General features: G+C 34.4%; 1 protein-coding gene across 4 annotated transcripts in view; it reads left to right on the plus strand.

Moving 5' to 3' along the window:
- The window catches only part of LOC138707784 (cell cycle checkpoint protein RAD17-like), a 52997-nt gene that overhangs the window by 3424 nt on the left and 29809 nt on the right, over window positions 1-19764 (plus strand). For all 4 annotated transcript variants that reach the window (XR_011334361.1, XM_069837690.1, XM_069837689.1 and 1 more), the window contains exons 4-8: window positions 311-440; window positions 4939-5113; window positions 8515-8628; window positions 9333-9499; window positions 15730-15915. Coding sequence is in view for 3 of the 4 variants with exons in the window: in XM_069837690.1 (XP_069693791.1) it covers window positions 311-440; window positions 4939-5113; window positions 8515-8628; window positions 9333-9499; window positions 15730-15915 (772 nt within the window). In the remaining variant the exon portion in view is untranslated. The remainder of the gene's footprint in view (window positions 1-310; window positions 441-4938; window positions 5114-8514; window positions 8629-9332; window positions 9500-15729; window positions 15916-19764) is intronic.

A 19764-nucleotide genomic window follows, 5' to 3' on the forward strand; every position in this document is an offset into this window, starting at 1 on the left:
CAGAACCTCAATCAGAGGTATCCCAAATGTTATTAAATTATATGTTTCTGTGAAGATGCCACATCATTAAGCGATATGGAAAGCAATGCTCGCACATTTGATGTGTACAAGGAAGTAATGAAAATGCACCGATAACATGTTAGTCTTCTACTAATCTTGACGCTTTAATTTTTATAATCAAGCCTATTTTCTAAATAAAAAAGGCAATTAATTGCAATAGGAATTAGTCCAGTAGAACATCCAAAATGTGTGCTTGTTTGAAAGTAATTTGAAATGTACTAATGTGACTTGTTTCTTTTATGCTGCTTAGGCACCTATTCTTCTAATCACTGGACCACCTGGTGCAGGAAAAAGCGCAGCTGTTAAAGTACTGGCTGCTGCACAAAATATTGAATTAATAGAATGGGAAACACCAATGGATATAGATGTTTCCGAGTTGGGTATGTATTACATTTTCTTAGTATCACTTAATTGCAGTAAACAGACGTAACAGGTTGCGATCAATATGATCTGGTAGCCAGTGTTGCGTTTTTAAGAATAAATCAGACAATGACAGTTATTGACTGTGGCATGTTTTGAGAAGGAATTTACTAATGATAGTTTCAAAAGTAAAGTTATAAATACCAACTCTTGAATTGGTAACGAGAATGCTTTTGTAATTTGTAAAATCTTTAGTAGGCCTTTTTTTTTTCTCTTGTACGGAGGAGGGACCCAAAGGTTTACACTGCAGTCTGAGGCTTATTGTGCTTACCACTCCTATTCTTGTGAATGATTGGATAGCCAAATGGCCACACTCTTGTACAAGTACAGCACACTACACCATGAACTTAACCTAGGCTATTGTATGGATGGTGATATGTGAATTAATGATGGCGAAATGAGTCTGAGGTTCAATGACTAAAGTTACCCAGCATTTCTGCTTCAGTTGATTGAGGGAAAACTTCGGAAAAAACCCCAACCAGGTAACTTGTCCCAACCAGGATTTGAACTTGGGCCTGCTTGTTTCATAGCCAGACGTGCTGACCATTACTCCACAGCGATGGATTTCAGTAGGCCTAGTCAAGTCCTTGTGTGTCTTTTTACGTTTTCTATAAACAACTTTCGGATCATATGGTTTGCTGCATTATCTATCGTATTGTTTGAAAAGAATTAATACAGTACTATCAGTCATCTGATTTTTGGAAGTACATGCAACATTTCTTACTGTGCTTCTGAAAAATTCCTTCTTGAAATCTGGATGTTTCCGTATTACAAGAGGGAAGGAATGTTAAGAGGAACAGAGGTTCAGGGTAGGTACATTAACAGAAAGCCACAATTTAAGTCACACAAAATTGTGTGCACTCAAAGTTGGGTTTCTGGCATCTTGTCAGCCCACTTGAGTTGTGTGGTTGTAAAGGGAAGAATTGTGACGGTGTCGTGTATGGTATCTGGGTTAGCTCAGTTGGTAGAGCATTCGTGCGCTGAGCAAAGGGTCCCAGGATCGATACCCAGCCCTGGAACAATTTTTCCCTTGAAATTATTCAAGCCTGCTTCACAGGGAACTTCTACCTGAAAGCCAGATTTGCAGAGGTTAAGGGTGTTTGAAAATAAAGTGCTTAGGAAAATATTTGGGGCAAAGAGGGATGAAGTTACAGGAGAATGGAGGAAGTTACACAATGCAGAACTCCACGCATTGTATTTTTCACCTGACATAATTAAGAACATTAAATCCTGAATCCTTCCTACTGTCCTGGCTAGTTAACTAGCAAGCCAGCAGCACCAGTGGAAGGGTGAGGGAAATGGGAGCATAAGGTGGAAATGTGCCGACTCAATATTCATAATGAACTCTGGACCTCAGCTCACCTAGTTCAGATAATGTGTGTTCTGCTATCATACTTTCATGTGGTTGTACAGTTGTCAAAAAAAAAAGTGACCGGACTCATGAACAGCGAATATTTTCTAAGTCCATTTCGGGTCACAGCGATGTTACACGATGCATTTGCTTGTAGAAGCAGTTTCGGAACTATGAAAGCATTCCATATCTGCGTCTTGTACACCAGTGGTAGAGTGTTTGCGTAATGATTCGAAGGTTGCGGATTCGGGCCTACTTCAAATTTTAATTTCATTTTTTAATCCTTCTTTAGCGTTATAAATAATATTCAAATTAACATTTATATTCTATTATCGTTCTTTATCGATATCAAGTTATTTATTTTTTGTTACCATTCTTTTAGCGATATAAATAATATTCAAGTTATAATTTTTTTTATTCTGTTATCGTTCTTTAGAGATATAAATAATATTCAAGTCATCATTTGTATTCTGTTATCGTTCTTTAATGATATGAATAATATTCATGTTTTTTTATATTATGTTATCGTTCTTTAGCGATATAAATAATATTCAAGTTATCATTTATATTTTGTTTTCGTTTTTTAGCGTTATAAATAATATTCAGGTTATTTATATTCTGTTATTGTTCTTTCGCGATATAAATAATCTGTACTTTATGTAACTAATTATTATAATACAAATAACCATTTTTCTTTGTAAAATAGGTTATTTCATTTTAATAATTAAATATATATTATATAATATCTTATATTAATTAAACAAACCGATATTTATAATTTATAGTCTGTTATCGTTCTTTAGTGATACTGTATAAATAATATTCAAGTTATTTGTATTGTTATTGTCCTTTACCGACATAAATAATATTTGTTATAATTTACATTCAGTTATCGTTCTTTAGCGGTATAAATAACATAAATTTAATAGTACGTTTGGAACAATGCAGTTGCATAATACTGATGTTAGTTTTTCTTTTTATATTATTACAGTATACTATCTTAAACCACAATAAAATGGAAAGGAGTGACGAGGAATTGAACCTGAGACGTTGACATCTAAATTCCGACGTTCGTCCGCTGAGCTACGAGGGCACAAGTGTGGAAATATTTGCGGAAAAATTAGCGAAATCCCCCTCCAAGATTTTTTGATGATTTGTAGAAGCTAGTCCAGGATGCGGGGGGGGGAGGCAAAGGCTAATTGGGATTTCCCGGTCTCTGATCGGGTCAAACATCCTGATAGAACTAATATTTAACCCTTGCCGTGACTTTCGGTGAAGTCCGGAGGGCCCAATTAGTCAAATCCACTCTCTTCATCTTCACGCTTGGGCCCCCCTTGGATCTAATAAGATGCGAAAGAGACAGTGGTGTGCAGAAAGTAATGGGAAGTTACCGCATTTATCCTTCCCAAGAAAAACTCCAAACATGAGCAAAGGAAGTTTTAATAGAAAAAGGAGCATCTTCTGTGGACCTCTGGAAAAAGAACTAAGGAAGAGACTAGTGAATTGCTTGTGTGGAGTGTGGCATTGAATGGGGAAGAGACATGGGCATTACGACGAAATGAAGAGAAACGAACAGAAGCATTTGAAATGTGGATGTGGAGAAGAACGGAGCGTGTGAAGTGGACAGACAGAATAAGAAATGAGTTGTGTGGGAAAAAGTGGGTGAAGGAAGAATGATGCTGAAACTGATTAGAAAGAGAAAAAGGAATTGGTTGGATCTCTGGTTGAGAAGAATAATAGACGACATTAGGATATGTGGATCATATACGGAGGCTAAGAGGAAGGCAGAAAATAGGAAAGATTGGGGAATGCTGGGTTTGCAATGAAAGACCTGCCTATGGGCAGAACACTTACGTATGTATGTCCGTCCAGAATGCCTGGAATGTTGTGTCTAAGAACAGCCGCTATTTGCAAAGACTAGTCGATTCCATGCCCATTCGACTGCAAGATGTGATCGAGATAAGGGGAAGATAGATTAAATATTGAATCGTGGCTTTTTGTTTTGTTTTTTGAACGCTTAATTGTTTGAATATTCTAAGGGAGACGCCAGTAAGTTTGTTTTGTTTATGCCACGAAAGATATGTTTGTTGAGAATAAAATCTTTTTTCTTTCCATTTGCAGCCACAATGTCATAATGATAAAGTCATGGCATAATACATTAATGAACCTGATGTTAATTACTAAAATAATCGTAAAAGAGACAGGAGCAATTATGTATATTTTGTCTCTCTCCTAAAAACAAAACAAAAAACAACATAAAAAGCAATAGGTTGTATTCGAACACAGGACCTCACGAATAAGAGGCCGGAACGCTACCATTACGCTATCAGGTAACACACAGATTACTTTAATTATAACTGTAGATATCAGGCAACGTGGTCGAACAACATGTAACATCGCCTGTGTCCGAATTGTAGCGAAGATACCCAAAGGGTACTTTGCTTCAAGAGAGCGGCCACTTTTTCTTTTGACAACTGTACAAGGCCTACCATAATTTCTCAGAAAAATTTTTCATTACTTAATGAAAAGAGGAGTTTAAGTTATTACACTGTATGTTAAAAAAAATAGTTTTAGCAAACATACATCATTTGAAGAATGTATGTAATTTTGTTTATTATTATTTTTTTTATTTTAATGTCCACTGAGCCATGGTTTGCATCTTGACTTGACCCTGTGCGTCCATATTATAGTGCAGTTATTTGAGAGGATTGGCTATGTTTCTAATGTAAATGCCAGTACTGTAGCATACTCAAGTTATCTCGCTGAGAACAATTGTGTTACTACTGCTAGACACTGTCTCTTTAACAAACACTGAAACTACGATTTTTGTTTTTTAGAAATCTTGAATAGAAACTATGGAAATGTTTCTATTCACGGAATTGTACCCGTTTCTGTTTGAGGAGAATAAGGGGACATTTTTAATCAGTAAGACTTGTAGTGCTGTTTATTTGCATCGTATGTAAGAAAGCTATTTCTGTTTCTCAAGTTATTATTCAGTCCCAGGAAATTCGTCTGCAAGACTTCGGCAGTCCAAGAGTTTATTGTAAGTGTAGGTATTACATGAGTTGATGGGAATATAAGTTAATGTCTTCTTGTGTACATTTCAGATGATACCAGATATATAACAAAGTCACAAGCAATGAAATTTGAAATGTTTCTGATGAACAGTGGCAGGTATATTTCAGTTCTGGGTGCTGGAAAAGGCACAATGAAGTTAATTCTAGTGAAAGAACTGCCACATATATTTTCAATGCATCCATCTAAATTTGAAGACGTTATCAGGTTAGTGTGTAAATAAGAGGCCTATTCATAATTTTTCACTGTAGAATTAAGCCGATTTTTGATAGTGACTGAAGTTAAATACAAGTACCATATATACGCGAATTTTTTTCTGGAATTTAGCAAAAGAAAAACTTGGGTGCTCGCATTATTTGAAATAAGGTTGGTACCGCTTCGCCTAAAACATTTTTTAAATTTTCTCTGCTAAAATTAGAGTGCGCGGATTATTCGATGGCACATAGTATTCACGTATATACTGTATGGTATTTACTGAAAACCAACTTTCTTCTGAAGAAAGTTGCAAATGCAATTTACACGAACATTGATTGTAGCTTTATCCTGAAAATGTAAATTTGTATTCAGATTCGGAATTTTCAGTAGTTGCACCTATCCTTGTTTCAAATTTCACTATGTTAGTGATTTAAAGTACCAGATAAATTACTTCAGTATGCTATAAATCTAAAAATTATATTCTTTATCACTTTGCGTGATGATGTTAAGTAGTTTCTGAGTATTTGGAGCATATGTTGATGTATTTTTGAAATCCTTATTGGCTCTATCTCAGCCATTCATGATCTAGAAATTTCATATACTGATTTGGGTCTGTCATGAATGGATTAGCCATGAAAACTAATCCAACAGTAGATTCCTCTTTTTTTCCCAATCCCACCAAATAGCATAACAAGTGTACGATTTGAGACTTACATGCTGATCAGCATGATGAGAGATTTTTTGGTATTTACACCAAGTCATGGGTTTAGAAACATTTAACGTTTTCAAAATTTAATATTGAGTCCATCATCTGAGAAAGCAGGGAAAGAGGACTGTCTAACCAGGAGTTACTCATTAGGATTGGATGTCAAATAGAGTGTGGGGTATGTATTTATGTATGTACAGTATGTATGTGTAGTAATGAGAAGGAAAGCAGGGCTATCAGATGAAAGAATGGCTATCTTTCAGAACCATGGCTGAGGGCTATAAAACTTGTCCAGGAAAAGTAAAAAGAAAGGTAAAGGAAGAAACACCTAAAAAAGAAAAAGAAAATATTAGAAGCAACACAACTAGTGTAACACCAAGAGAAAATATGCGTCAGATAATGCAGTGATAGCAATTGACCTTGAAAAAGTTAACCATTTGCTTGTCCATACTTCATATGGCTTACAAATATTTGTGTTTGTGTTTAGAATTTCTTATATGGTACTCTGGCAAAATGAGGACTAAGCAGATATCGAGAAACAAGCGTATTTAACAGCATTGTTGATGGTCCATATCAGGGTCACAATAACATGTATCAACATGCTAAAAGAAGATAAGAAGAGATAAATGAGAAAAACAAAGAAGGAAAGAAAGAAAAAAAGAAAGAGAAAATTGTCTGGAGGTACAACAAGGGAATAATTCAGAGACAATTATTATGCAATAGACATTGGCCTTAAAATGTTTGTCAGAGAGGTTACCGCAATTTGCTTTATTGAGTGTCCGGAATTCGTACGTGGGATAATAAAAATGACTATAAGAACCTGGATGAAGAAAAACAAGCATATCACAGCATTACTGATGGCCCTTATCAAGACCACAACAAAGTGTGTCAGCATGTGAGAAAATAAAAACTGGTAAAAGAAAGGAAGGAATAATAAGTACTTAAAATACGGGGGAAATATCAGAAAGGAATGGAGAAAATTCTGAATCAGGTGACTATGTTGCAGCTGTAGAATTTGAAAAGATTTCCTTTGAGATAACGTAGTTCAGTATTTGCCTTATTGTAGTGTGTGAATTCATTGCGAGTCATTCCACGTGAAAAAGGACAAATTAAAAAAAATGATTGTCATATTTCCGATTCTGTTCATATTTTGTACGTGTTCTTAAATCAAAATAAACGAACACGTGTTTCCTCCCATATCATCATTCCACCACTCATTTGGAAGCTCAGAAAACATCATATTTTTATTTTACTGCAATCTCCTGATCTAGAAATAAAAAAGAAGACGCAGATAAATTAATATTCCTTAAATAAATTTAACAAAAGTCAGCATATGATTTCTCTTAGTTCATCTGAAATAAAATTACTTACTGTGCTGCATGTAATGGATTACGCTGCATTGCTCCACATGGATACAGTGTGTGTAAAAGTAGACAGTCATGTGGCCAGGAAGTATCTCTGATGACGTGATGAAGTGAGTCCACACTATTAGTAGCACTAAAACATATTGTGATGTTGAGAAAAATGAGGAATTTACAAATTATTGTTTTATAATTGTTTATTTGTACCTACTGCCACATCCACATATCACTAAGAAGACTTGACTCTGCAACAATGGAACTGGGGTGGTGCGTGATAAAGTGTTACTATAATTGTTTCCTTTTGAGATGCGCACATTCAACTTTAAAATCAGCTAAACACCATATTATGGAAATGGAGCAGCAAACAATTTTAGGTTACATTGTGGGTTTATTTGACAAAAAATTAACTTGCATTAAATTGAAAAATGATAGTATATTGGGCAAATAAAACTATACAGTCTCGTCAGTGGTCAAGTGGTTAGCCTCTCTCCCTTCCACCATGGTGATCAGGGTTCAGTCCCTATCTGGGTCATGAAGATATTTATGGTGGACAAAGTGGGCAAAAGAGATTTTTCTCGGGATTCTTCCATTTACCCTCATCATCATTATCTCACCAGCACTTCACCCTCACTTTGCGAGATACCGAGCCAGGCCTCCAGAACAAATACAAAATGGTTGAAAGTTATACAAATGATGTTTAAAGACGTTGTTGTTGATCTACACTGGTTCTTTTATTAGACATAAAAACTCGTATAATATTTTTCGAGCAGTTAGAAAATTGCCATGTTTCGTAAGTGTTCGATTTTGCATGGAATGACTCTTATGTGGAATTGTGAAGGAATGAAGACTACTTGGATAATGAAAAGTAAACAAGTCACATCATAGCCACAGCAAAATTTTCTGGCAAATAGGAAGAAGTTGAAACTGATAAAAGGAGGAAGGAAAGAATTTTAAAGTAATAATAATAATAATAATAATAATAATAATAATAATAATAATAATAATAATAATGATGATATTGGTTACAGTAGGTCTAAATACTATGAATGAGAAATTTTAAAGTAATTGTACTATATTAGCTATTGAAAAGATTGAAAGTGTCGAGTATAAGTTTATGAATTAAGTTTCTCAGTAATATTGTAAAATGAGGTATTGTAGTCCAGTATATTGCAAAAGAATATAGATTAAAATTCTAACTGATAGAGAAGATGAAATTTGATTGTCTAGTTTCAATGACTGACATTGTATTTGTCACATTACTAATATACATTCACATCATTTCTGTTATTTGAGAGTTATACTGTAACATTTCTTTCGTTTTTTTTTTTTTTTTTTTTTTTTTTCAGGAAATATCGTGTCGATGGTAGAACGCCAATTGTATTTTCATTCCCAGAACAAGAGGGAAGTGGATCATTGTTTTCGAAGCAACTCCTTGAAGAAATGAATGTTAAACAAATAAGGTACTGTGTCTTATTTCGTTGTTTTTTTTACATGTTCATTATTTTCCTCCTGAGTCACTTTTCCCATTTTCTTATGTTTATTTTTTTCAAATATTTTTTTTTTCCTTAAATTTTTTGTCACTTTATTTTTCTTTCTTTGAACGTCTTTTAATTTATTCATTTTTCTTACTTTCTCTGAATTACTTTTTCTCTTTCTCTATTTCTCTTTATCGGTCTTGCTTTATTTTCTTTTTCTTTATTCCTTTCTTTGTTCCATCTTTCGCTCCAACCATTTATCCTTTTGTCTCTGTCAGTGTGGTATTTTTTTTATAAACTGTTACTTTCATGGGCGTCCACATGGAAGGGCAAGTGAGGAAAGTTGCCCACCTCCTCTTGGATTTAGTATATAACCTTTTCCTGTAAAATTAGAAAAAATGCACTTTATCTGTTTTGTGACAATGCTCTTCAGTTGAATTTAGATGTATCTTAGAAATAGCTGTTAACTTTTCTTGGAATCCTCTCATTCAGTGATAGTGTTCATTTATGTGCCATGAATGTAGTTTAACTTTTCCTTTCAGAGGCAACTACTGAAGTTGTGTTGCCTACAGTATATACATTATAATTATTATCTATTGGTATTTCAATTTGAGCAGTGAAGAAATGAACTCACTGCAGACAAAAGCATTAGTGATTTAATGTTGTACGTCCTTTGGTTATTGTTTCAGTTTCAATAAAGTGCCTAGCAAGTCAGTTATGAAAGCATTAAAAAATATTTGTAGCTTGAATGAAGTGCATAAAGTTCCTTCTATGGATACGTTGGAAAAGATAGTGGGATCAGTGAATGGTGACCTTCGGAGTGCTATATTGCAGCTTTATTACGAGTTTGTACAAAGTAAGTTTGTTTTTATTTTCATTGATCCTGTGAGATCCATCTGTCACGTCACATCATGGAGACACTACTGTTAATTGTTCTACGCATACGACGTGAATGAGAAATTATGCATACAATTGTTTGTACTTAATAAGGGACATCTGTACTCAGTTTCTATTTTTTTTTTTCATTATAACATAAAGTAACAAATAAATTGCTCATGGGCTCCAATAGTGGCAGACCACAGACCACAGATGACCACTGAAGATAGGACCGCACGTCCTAAAACATGTATGGTTTAAACATGATTTTAAATGCGTGTTTGAATACTGTAATAATTATATTGTCTTTGTATGTAAAATTTTTGAATAAATTGAATGAAAACACTGTCGAATTAAGACTAGGTTTTAACATGTCTGTTACAAGCGTGTCCGACATAAAAAAATAAGGTTTTGAGGCAAAGGAGCTTAAAGTTTCCCTTAGGCTTAGTACTAAAATGCAGAAATCATATGATTAATTAATGGCATTAAGAGTAAGCATTACTAAATTGTTGCATAAAAGTATGTATTACTAAAGTGCATAAGATTTCAGTAAAAAAAAAAATAATAATATTTTTTTTTTACCTCTCATTCCCTTTGTCATAGTTACAAATTATTTTTTGAGTTCTGCCACTATTGCGTTCATAGAAACAAAAGACAAAATATTTTATGTTAAGATAAACATAGCCTATATTTTATAGCAAGTAATGGGTAAAAGTAGTTTGCTTACATATTGTACAGTCAGATACTTGACCAATATGCACAAAAGTGTAGTATAAAATATTTTATGGTTTACACATATGTAATTATAGAAAATACAAGGTGAGTGATAAGTAGGGCTCGCAAGTTGAAGACCTAAAAGTCAGTGGCGGCTCATACATATTTAATGCCTAGTGCCAAAATCAGTGGTAGATCCAGGATACCCTAAGGGGGAGGGTAATTCTTTTTCCTATTATTTCCTCCCTGGATCCGCCTATGGTCTAAACCAAAGACAATAAATAATAATAATAATAATAATAATAATAATAATAATAATAATAATAATAATAATAATTAGAGACGATAATTCCATGCAAATGCATGTTTTATAGGAACATAGGACATAGCTCAAACTTAGTACTTATCCATTTCATTACTTTCCGGTTCCAAATATGTGCACTTTTCGCGTGCATATTTGCATGTTTTCGACTTTTTAGGGATAAAAATATGCATAATGCATATTTAGGTAATTTTTAGCTTAACAATGCATATAATATACATTACATTCAGTTTAAATGCATGTTTTAATGGTTTTGTGTAGACACCTCAGTTTCTCGATTTTATATCCCATATTTTAGCTTCAGGAATCAGAATTGAAGAATAAAAAGAAAAAAAAAACTAAATAACAGAAAAATTAAATAAAATGTTAAAATTTTCACAATAAGGTGTTAGAGGACCTTTCCCTGGACGGAAGTCACTTTTACAACACTTTACCGACGACCCTCTATACACTGCTTGTCATAAATGAATTTATTACGTTGGATATTTTGAGAATAGTAAGTAGAGAGGAAATATAGAGGGCTCAAGGAAATTGCCGACAAATAATTTAGATCAAAAGCATCCTCTTTCAGGGAGGTTGTAAATTCTCTTCCTTTTCTAGTACTAGTAGCAATTTAGATTCTTCTAAAATTGGAATCATCGTTAAACTGTGTTTGCGGTGTGTGAATATCATAAGTTGTTAATGTGCTTGTTTATTCTGTTTGCGCGTGTTAATGTGGTTCTAATATGTTTCCAATTTAAAGATTCCAAAAGTGTACTCTTTGCACAGTGGATTACTGTAAAGGAAAAGATTTTATTAGATCAGATGAGGATGTCGTATTTTGCAACTGTTGGAGTAAAGAGTTAAGCAATGCTGTTCTGTTTCCGAACATTTTATATGACAATTGTTCTTTGTAAAAAAAATCACAAAACTTGTTTAAAATAATTATTAAATTACGATGTCCGTTTTTAAATCGTATCTAGGTAACCGTAAGGTCTATTATAATTTCAGATGAAATGTACTAAAAAATTTCAAGTCGACCAGCATGTCGCATCTGTTTCACATATTGTAAGAATGGAACAAAAGAAAGAATCTGCAAAGAATTTCATAGATCCCTCACTTATGCCCGTGGGAAAGTGGATGTAGCGGCGAAAAACAAATTGGACAGGGTCATAAATGCTAACCCGGACTGCAGATTCCTTTGTTCAGTGAAGAAGATTATTTGTGGCGAAAACTTGAATGAAGAATTTGACCTGACACTGTCACAAATATGTTCATTCAAGTTTAAACCCGTAACTTCTTGCAATATAGAGAGGTCATTCTCTGCCTACAAAAACATATTGACTGACAAGTGCAGGAACCTCACAGAAACCAATTTAAAAATGTTGTTAGGTTTTTAACTGTGCAAAAAAAGTGAAGTGAAATAAGACATTTGAAACAAAAATAAAAGTTCATATTTTAATGTATTTTCCGCTTGGTCATGCATATATCATTGTTTCATAGTGCATGTATGCATGCTTATTTTGGGATTTTATAGTGCATGAAATTCTCGTCTCTAATAATAATAATAATAATAATAATAATAATAATAATAATAATAATAATCACTCACCAAAATTTATACAACTGGACCACTTGAGCACTTTTGTTGACCAGGTTAATATGCGCAATAGATAAAACCCATTCGCCGATACTTCTGACTTGAAAATAAATCCATCATTTTTTGTTGAAGTTGTCTATTTTGCAAACAAAACTCCTCAGATTCATCGTGCCCTGTTAGTGCTAAATCTAGTGCCCCACAAAATCGTATGCAATTTATTATTAAATTTAACACATCTGTTTTTATCAACTTGCTCATTGTGTTTTGCAATCGCGAGTCTGTAGTGTGAATTTAACTGATTTTCAATGTTCACTTTACCCAGCATAGACAAACTGAAGACGTTATTCATATTAACCTTTGACTTATGATGTGTTTTTATTTTACCCCATAAATGTACTAAATCTGTCACACCCACTTTTGACCAGCTAAGTTCACCTCGTAACAGAACACACGGGAAACAGAAGAACGCATTTTTCACATCACATCCACACAACCAGTTGTTTTTAAATAAATATCTGGGTTGAATTTGCGAGATCTATTAACTTCAGCACTTTGCTGCTTTTGATGAATATTTAAGTGCGGTATGTGTCTGCCTAATTCTTTAACACGAAGTTTGTTTTCATATGTTAATGTTGAAAACGGAGATTTCAATAAAGCGCCAACCGAGTTCATTTTTTCACAGTACACAACACGATCACATGACCACTATTATGATGACAACCTCACTACTTAACACGTTCACACTACAATTGGTACTGTTGTAGAAATAATAAAGTGAAAACTTCTCAAGCAAGTTTTCAAGAAACCGGGAGAGATTTTATTATCTTATTGTTGCAGTCTTTGCTCTACGAAACTTGTTCCGACAAAGTGGAAGGGCAGACAGAGCGAGAGGTAGTAAGGGATCGGCATAGAAAATGGGGATGTATACAGTTTTACAAGCATTGCAAAAGCCAGTGGCAATTTGTGCCTGGCACATTTTAAATCATGCTTTAGATGCTGAAAAGGACGAGCGAACATGAATATTGCTCGCGCATCCCATTATATTTCTTATGGGATGTAGTGCCTGGCACAGATCCATCCTCCAAACACTGGTTACAACGTGTTTCCCTGAAAATATCATATTGACGGTAGAGATTGTATAAGCGTAACTTGTTTCTCTCAGGTTTTGAGCAGAAAATATGAATTCTCCTTTTCCTTCTGTATTCTGGTAGTGCCATGGCACAACGGCACTACCTCTAAAGCCGCCCCTGCTAAAAGTTAGCGTTGCAACGTAGCTACACTTCTTTGGAATCCAAAGAGTCTTTGCTCAACACATGGTATTTCAAATGAAAAGAATTGTTTCTTGTGTAAACCACGCCACAGATTTTGTTACTTGTGGGGAGGGTACTGTAATCTTCCTTTTATTTACGCTTATTGTCGAAAAATTGTGAATAGATTTCGGAGTCAGTGTTCACCAGGCGTAACAAAGTACCTAGTGATAACGAGGATTCTACCTGAGATAGAGGGAATGTTTTCTTAGCTTGAACTATACTATGTTGCAATACTAACTTTTAGGTCTTCATATTCCGAGCCCTAGTGATAAGTATGTTTGTAAAATGCGTGAGCGTGCTCCTGGATCAAAAATAAGAACAATTCCTTATAAGAAAATTTGACGGAAAATGCTTATTTATTGGAGAAATTGTCATACTCTTCTGCTCTTTTTTGTTGTGTCACAAGTACATGTTTGGAAATTTGTCATTTAACGTTTACAAAAGGTGCACAATGTGTCCCCCTCCATTGTTTACACATGCCTGACCACGACGTACACATGACTGGCGAGTTTGCTCAAAGAACATGTTGTCATCACAGATCAATTGGCATGCATTTTCAACATGTTGCAATAGCTCCTCTGCATCATTCACTGGTGTTGCATAGACGACAGCCTTCAAGTGACCCCAAAGGTAAAAATCTAATGGGGTGAGGTCGGGTGATCTGGGTGGCCAAGGCACTGGACCACTGCATCCAATCAAAACAAAAACAGTATACTACTGTCTTGTCACTCTGTTATTTGTAAACAAATACTGGTACAAAATCAAAACAAAAACAACACAATAATATGATTAGATACTTATGAAAGCAAAAGTCACTATTACTATTTTTACCATAAATATGCATTTTCCGTCAAATTTTCATATAAGGAATTGTTCTTATTTTTTATCCAAGAGCACGCTCACGCATTTTCCAAACATACTTATGACTCACCCTGTATAATGTAATATGATTATGAATGTAAAATATGAGAATTTAAGCCATTAACTTTCGAGATAACATAAATGTATTTTTATAGAGCCATTCTTAAAAGTAGATCATTTAATGCTAGGCAAGCATTTTAAAAGCTAGCTATTGTACAGTAGTGGACGAAAAGTATTTTTAACAGTGACTTTGTTTGCCCTGATAGTCAATTGTTTCCCACCTGTTGCCACATGACAGGAATGATCAATAAAGCAGTTGGAACAATGCCAGGCCTACTTTTAAAATGACTGTTTCGGAAATGTACACAAAATTAAATAAATCACTTCAACAACTAACTTATTGGTAACCATAACTTTTTAATACATGTTTTAAGAAACTGTTATATTAACGCTGCAGTCATTGCAGTTACTTATAGAAATTCCTTGTTTGGAAACACTACTGGTAACACACTTGCCAGAATTCACAGGAAGTAAATTATGGTTTGAAATATCTGAATGAGTGGGATGATTTTTTTTTTTTAACTTACATGGACATTCTTTATCTTGCACCATTCCATAAATCTGTTCTGTGATATATCATATTGCTTTCTTGATTTTGCTGGCAATAATTCCAATGTTAACTCTCCCTGCAGTTTCTTTTATATTTTCTAGTTCACTTTCAGGATTACTATATATTTTCGAATTCTGGTCATAATGTTTAATAAATTTACTGCCAGATGCTTATCTATCATTTCGATCTATGCTCTAATAGTAGTTCATAAATTTTCTGCCAAGTGGCACATCCAGCAATTTCAAGTAATTTGTGTAAGCAAATTACTAAAAGATTTAATGTATTTATAAATACTGTCTAAAATATAGTATATGACACACATATTAAAAATTGTTATATTTTGCTTGTAGATTTGCTACATTCAGTCTACAGTCTCGTTTTGTAAATATTCCTACACGCAGAATGAAATTCCATTTTAACACATATCATAAATAATTATTATATAATTTATATTTCAAACGAGAGATCTGTATTTTGAGATTGAAACGGTTTTTTCCTCTCTTTTTCTTTTCCGAGAATGAATAATACAGTCACACCTGTGAAGTAACAGTTAGTGTGTCTGACCATGAAACCAGGTTGCCCAGGTTCAAATCCCAGTCAGGGCAAGTTACCTGGTTGAGGTTCTTTCCGAAGATTTTCCCTCAACCCAATATGAGCAAATGCTGGGTAACTTTCGGTGCTAGACCTCGGACTCATTTCACTGACATTATCACCTTCATTTCATTCAGACACTAAATAACCTGAAATGTTGATACAGCATCGCAAAATAACCCAATAAAAAATGAGTAATACAATTTCTTATTTTATACTTCAGGTAGAAATCAGAATTGTGAACAGAATGATCGACAAGCATCTCTGAAATATAAGACATCCAAGTCTTCTTCTAAATCGAGAAAAGTAAGCAATAAAAGGGGAAAAGAACCTTCAGTTCTGGAAACTGGTGTCAAAGACATACAGCTTCCTATATTCCAGAGAGTTGGACGACTGCTGTATCCAAAAAGTAAGACATTGTACTTTCTTTCTCTTGTTTTGAAGAGGTCGTAGAATGTTGCATTTGTTTGGGGGTGTAACTAATTTGTCAATGTAATTACATGAAATCAAAATTAATAGGGGCACATTATTTCACCTGGGGAACTTTCAAGTAAGATGGAGACAAAGTAATTATACTGTGTGAATAAGATTTCACTCTACTTCACATATTAATTTTAAAAGTTTAACATGTCAGAAATAAGGGGTTTATGTCATATTTACGTAGTATTAGGAAATCAGTTTTACATGTGTCTTTTTTTTATCTTTTCCAGCTAATGTTCGTACAGTTCAGTCTACATACACTATGAAAATATTTCGAACTGTATAAAGTTTTGTGATAAATATTGTTTTCTTGTTTAGTGGCCACTTGGCTTGGAGCTTGCATGTGTGTGCACTGATGTATTTTTAATTTATCCTTAGTTTCTCATACCTGTTGATTCGGATTTCTTGTTCTCATTATTGATATTTAAAAATAGCGAAGAAATTTAATACTAATAACAATTACAAATTAAGAAAAACTCCCTTGCCTTGTTCTTTTGGACAAGATGGTCAATATTTACATACTTACTTACTTACAAATGGCTTTTAAGGAACCCGAAGGTTCATTGCCGCCCTCACATAAGCCCGCCAGCAGTCCCTATCCTGTGCAAGATTAATCCAGTCTCTATCATCATATCCCACCTCCCTCAAATCCATTTTAATATTATCCTCCCATCTACGTCTCGGCCTCCCTAAAGGTCTTTTTCCCTCCGGTCTCCCAACTAACACTCTATATGCATTTCTGGATTCGCCCATACGTGCTACATGCCCTGCCCATCTCAAACGTCTGGATTTAATGTTCCTAATTATGCCAGGTGAAGAATACAATGCGTGCAGTTCTGTGTTGTGTAACTTTCTCCATTCTCCTGTAACTTCATCCCGCTTAGCCCCAAATATTTTCCTTAGCACCTTATTCTCAAACACCCTGAACCTATGTTCCTCTCTCAGAGTGAGAGTCCAAGTTTCACAACCATACAGAAGAACCGGTAATATAACTGTTTTATAAATTCTAACTTTCAGATTTTTCGACAGCAGACTGGATGATAAGAGCTTCTCAACCGAATAATAACACGCATTTCCCATATTTATTCTGCGTTTAATTTCCTCCCGAGTGTCATTTATATTTGTTACTGTTGCTCCAAGATATTTGAATTTTTCCACCTCTTCGAAGGATAAATCTCCAATTTTTATATTTCCATTTCGTACAATATTCTGGTCACGAGACATAATCATATACTTTGTCTTTTCGGGATTTACTTCCAAACCGATCGCTCTACTTGCTTCAAGTAAAATTTCCGTGTTTTCCCTAATCGTTTGTGTATTTTCTCCTAACATATTCACGTCATCCGCATAGACAAGAAGCTGATGTAACCCGTTCAATTCCAAACCCTGCCTGTTATCCTGAACTTTCCTAATGGCATATTCTAGCGCGAAGTTAAAAAGTAAAGGTGATAGTGCATCTCCCTGCTTTAGCCCGCAGTGAATTGGAAAAGCATCAGATAGAAACTGACCTATACGGACTCTGCTATATGTTTCACTGAGACACATTTTAATTAATCGAACTAGTTTCTTGGGAATACCAAATTCAATAAGAATATCATATAATACTTCCCTTTTAACCGAGTCATAAGCCTTTTTGAAATCTATGAATAACTGATGTACTGTACCCTTATACTCCCATTTTTTCTCCATTATCTGTCGAATACAAAAAATCTGATCAATAGTCGATCTATTACGCCGAAAACCGCACTGATGATCCCCAATAATTTCATCTACGTATGGAGTTAATCTTCTCAAAAGAATATTGGACAAAATTTTGTACGACGTCAACAAAAGTGATATTCCTCGAAAGTTACCACAGTTGGTTTTGTCCCCCTTTTTAAAAATAGGTACAATTATGGACTCCTTCCATTGTTCTGGTACAATTTCCTTTTCCCAAATAGCAAGTACAAGTTTATAAATTTCGCTATATAATGCACTCCCACCCTCTTGTATTAATTCTGCTGGAATTTGATCGATACCTGGAGACTTGTACTTTTTCAGATTTTCTATCGCAATTTCGACTTCTGAAAGCGTGGGTTCGGGTATAAATGGCTCAGCAGTTTGTATTTCAATTTCGTCCCGATCATTTCTATTTGGCCTATGTACATTTAGTAGTTGCGCAAAATAGTTTTTCCATCTGTTTAGGATTGATGGAGAGTCTGCAAGCAAGTCACCATTCTCATCCTTGATCACGTTTACCCTTGGCTGATATCCGTTCTTAAATTCCTTTATACCCTTATATAAATCTCGAATGTTTTTATTCTTAATATTTGTTTCTACCTCATTCAGTTTTTCCTTCAAGTAACCTCTCTTTTTATTCCTAAGTGTACGACTTGCTTCCCGTCTTTCATTGAAATAATTATCTCTATTCTCCTCAACTGGATCCTGTAAGAATTTCAATTTTGCCTGTTTCCTTCTTTCTACTACGATGCAACAATCTTCATCAAACCACGGTTTCTTTTTCTTAGTTTCATAATAACCTATGCTCTGCTCAGCTGCAATTTTGATACTATCTCTGATATTTTCCCACACGCTATTAACATCTAATTCTTTCTCAACTTCGTCGGAACTTTCTAAAGTGGCAAACCTATTCGAAATTTCGACCTGATAATTTTGCTTAGCTTCCTCGTCCTTTAATTTCAAAATATTGAATTTAGTAATATTAACTTGTTGCTCTACTCGCTTGGCTACTGATAATCTTTCTCTTAATTCTCCAATCACCAAATAATGGTCAGAATTACAGTCTGCACCCCTGAAAGTTCGAATATCTACTATACTAGTATGTCTCCGTTTATCTATCATGATGTGATCTATTTGGTTGTGTGTCAATCCATCTGGAGAAGTCCAAGTATATTTATGTATATCCTTATGGGGGAATGTTGTACTTTTGACAATTAAGTTTTTCGATGTGGCAAAGTTGACTAATCTAACTCCATTGTCACTACTAATTGCGTGTAGGCTCTCTTTTCCAATAGTTGGTCTAAAAATATCCTCCCGTCCTACTTTAGCATTGAAATCCCCCAATAAAATTTTCATGTGATATCTAGGGAACTGATCAAAAGTATGTTCCAATTCCTCATAGAAGCTATTCTTTATATGGTCGTCTTTCTCTTCTGTAGGGGCGTGAGCATTTATAACTATGATGTCGCACCATCTACCCTTAAGTACTAAATATGATAACCTGTCACTGATAAATTCGACCTTTTTTACTGCTGATTTTATTCTTTTATGAACAAAGAATCCTGTTCCTAATTGGTGATTATTGTTTCCTTCCCCATAATACAACAAGTAATCTCCTATTTGTGATATGCCATTCCCATCTAACCTAACCTCTTGTACTCCTACGAAGTCTATTCTATATCTAGCTAGTTCTTTTGCTACTAATGTTACCCCTCCTGTTCTATAAAGACTAGTTACGTTCCAAGTGCCAAATCTCAAATCCTTATTCCTTATTCCTTATTCCTTTGCTGTGGGGTCAATATTAGATCTTAAAAATATTGTTTTGTTAAATACTCGTAAGATTTCTTCCCAGCCTGCCTTTGCCATTAGTAAGAGTTTGTTCTCGTTCTTGAAATTCACTTTTTCGTAGAGAAATATATGAAATGTTAAATAGAATTAACCCTCCTGCTACCAAGGGAAGTAATAGGATTTTACCCCACATGATTTTTCAATATTATTTTCTTTTTTCTCTATATTTATTTTTGAAATTCTATGTATTTGTCCATTACATGTCTACCAA

The sequence above is a fragment of the Periplaneta americana genome, chromosome 10 (genome assembly GCF_040183065.1).
Source record: "Periplaneta americana isolate PAMFEO1 chromosome 10, P.americana_PAMFEO1_priV1, whole genome shotgun sequence".
Classification (NCBI taxonomy): Eukaryota; Metazoa; Arthropoda; class Insecta; order Blattodea; family Blattidae; genus Periplaneta; species Periplaneta americana.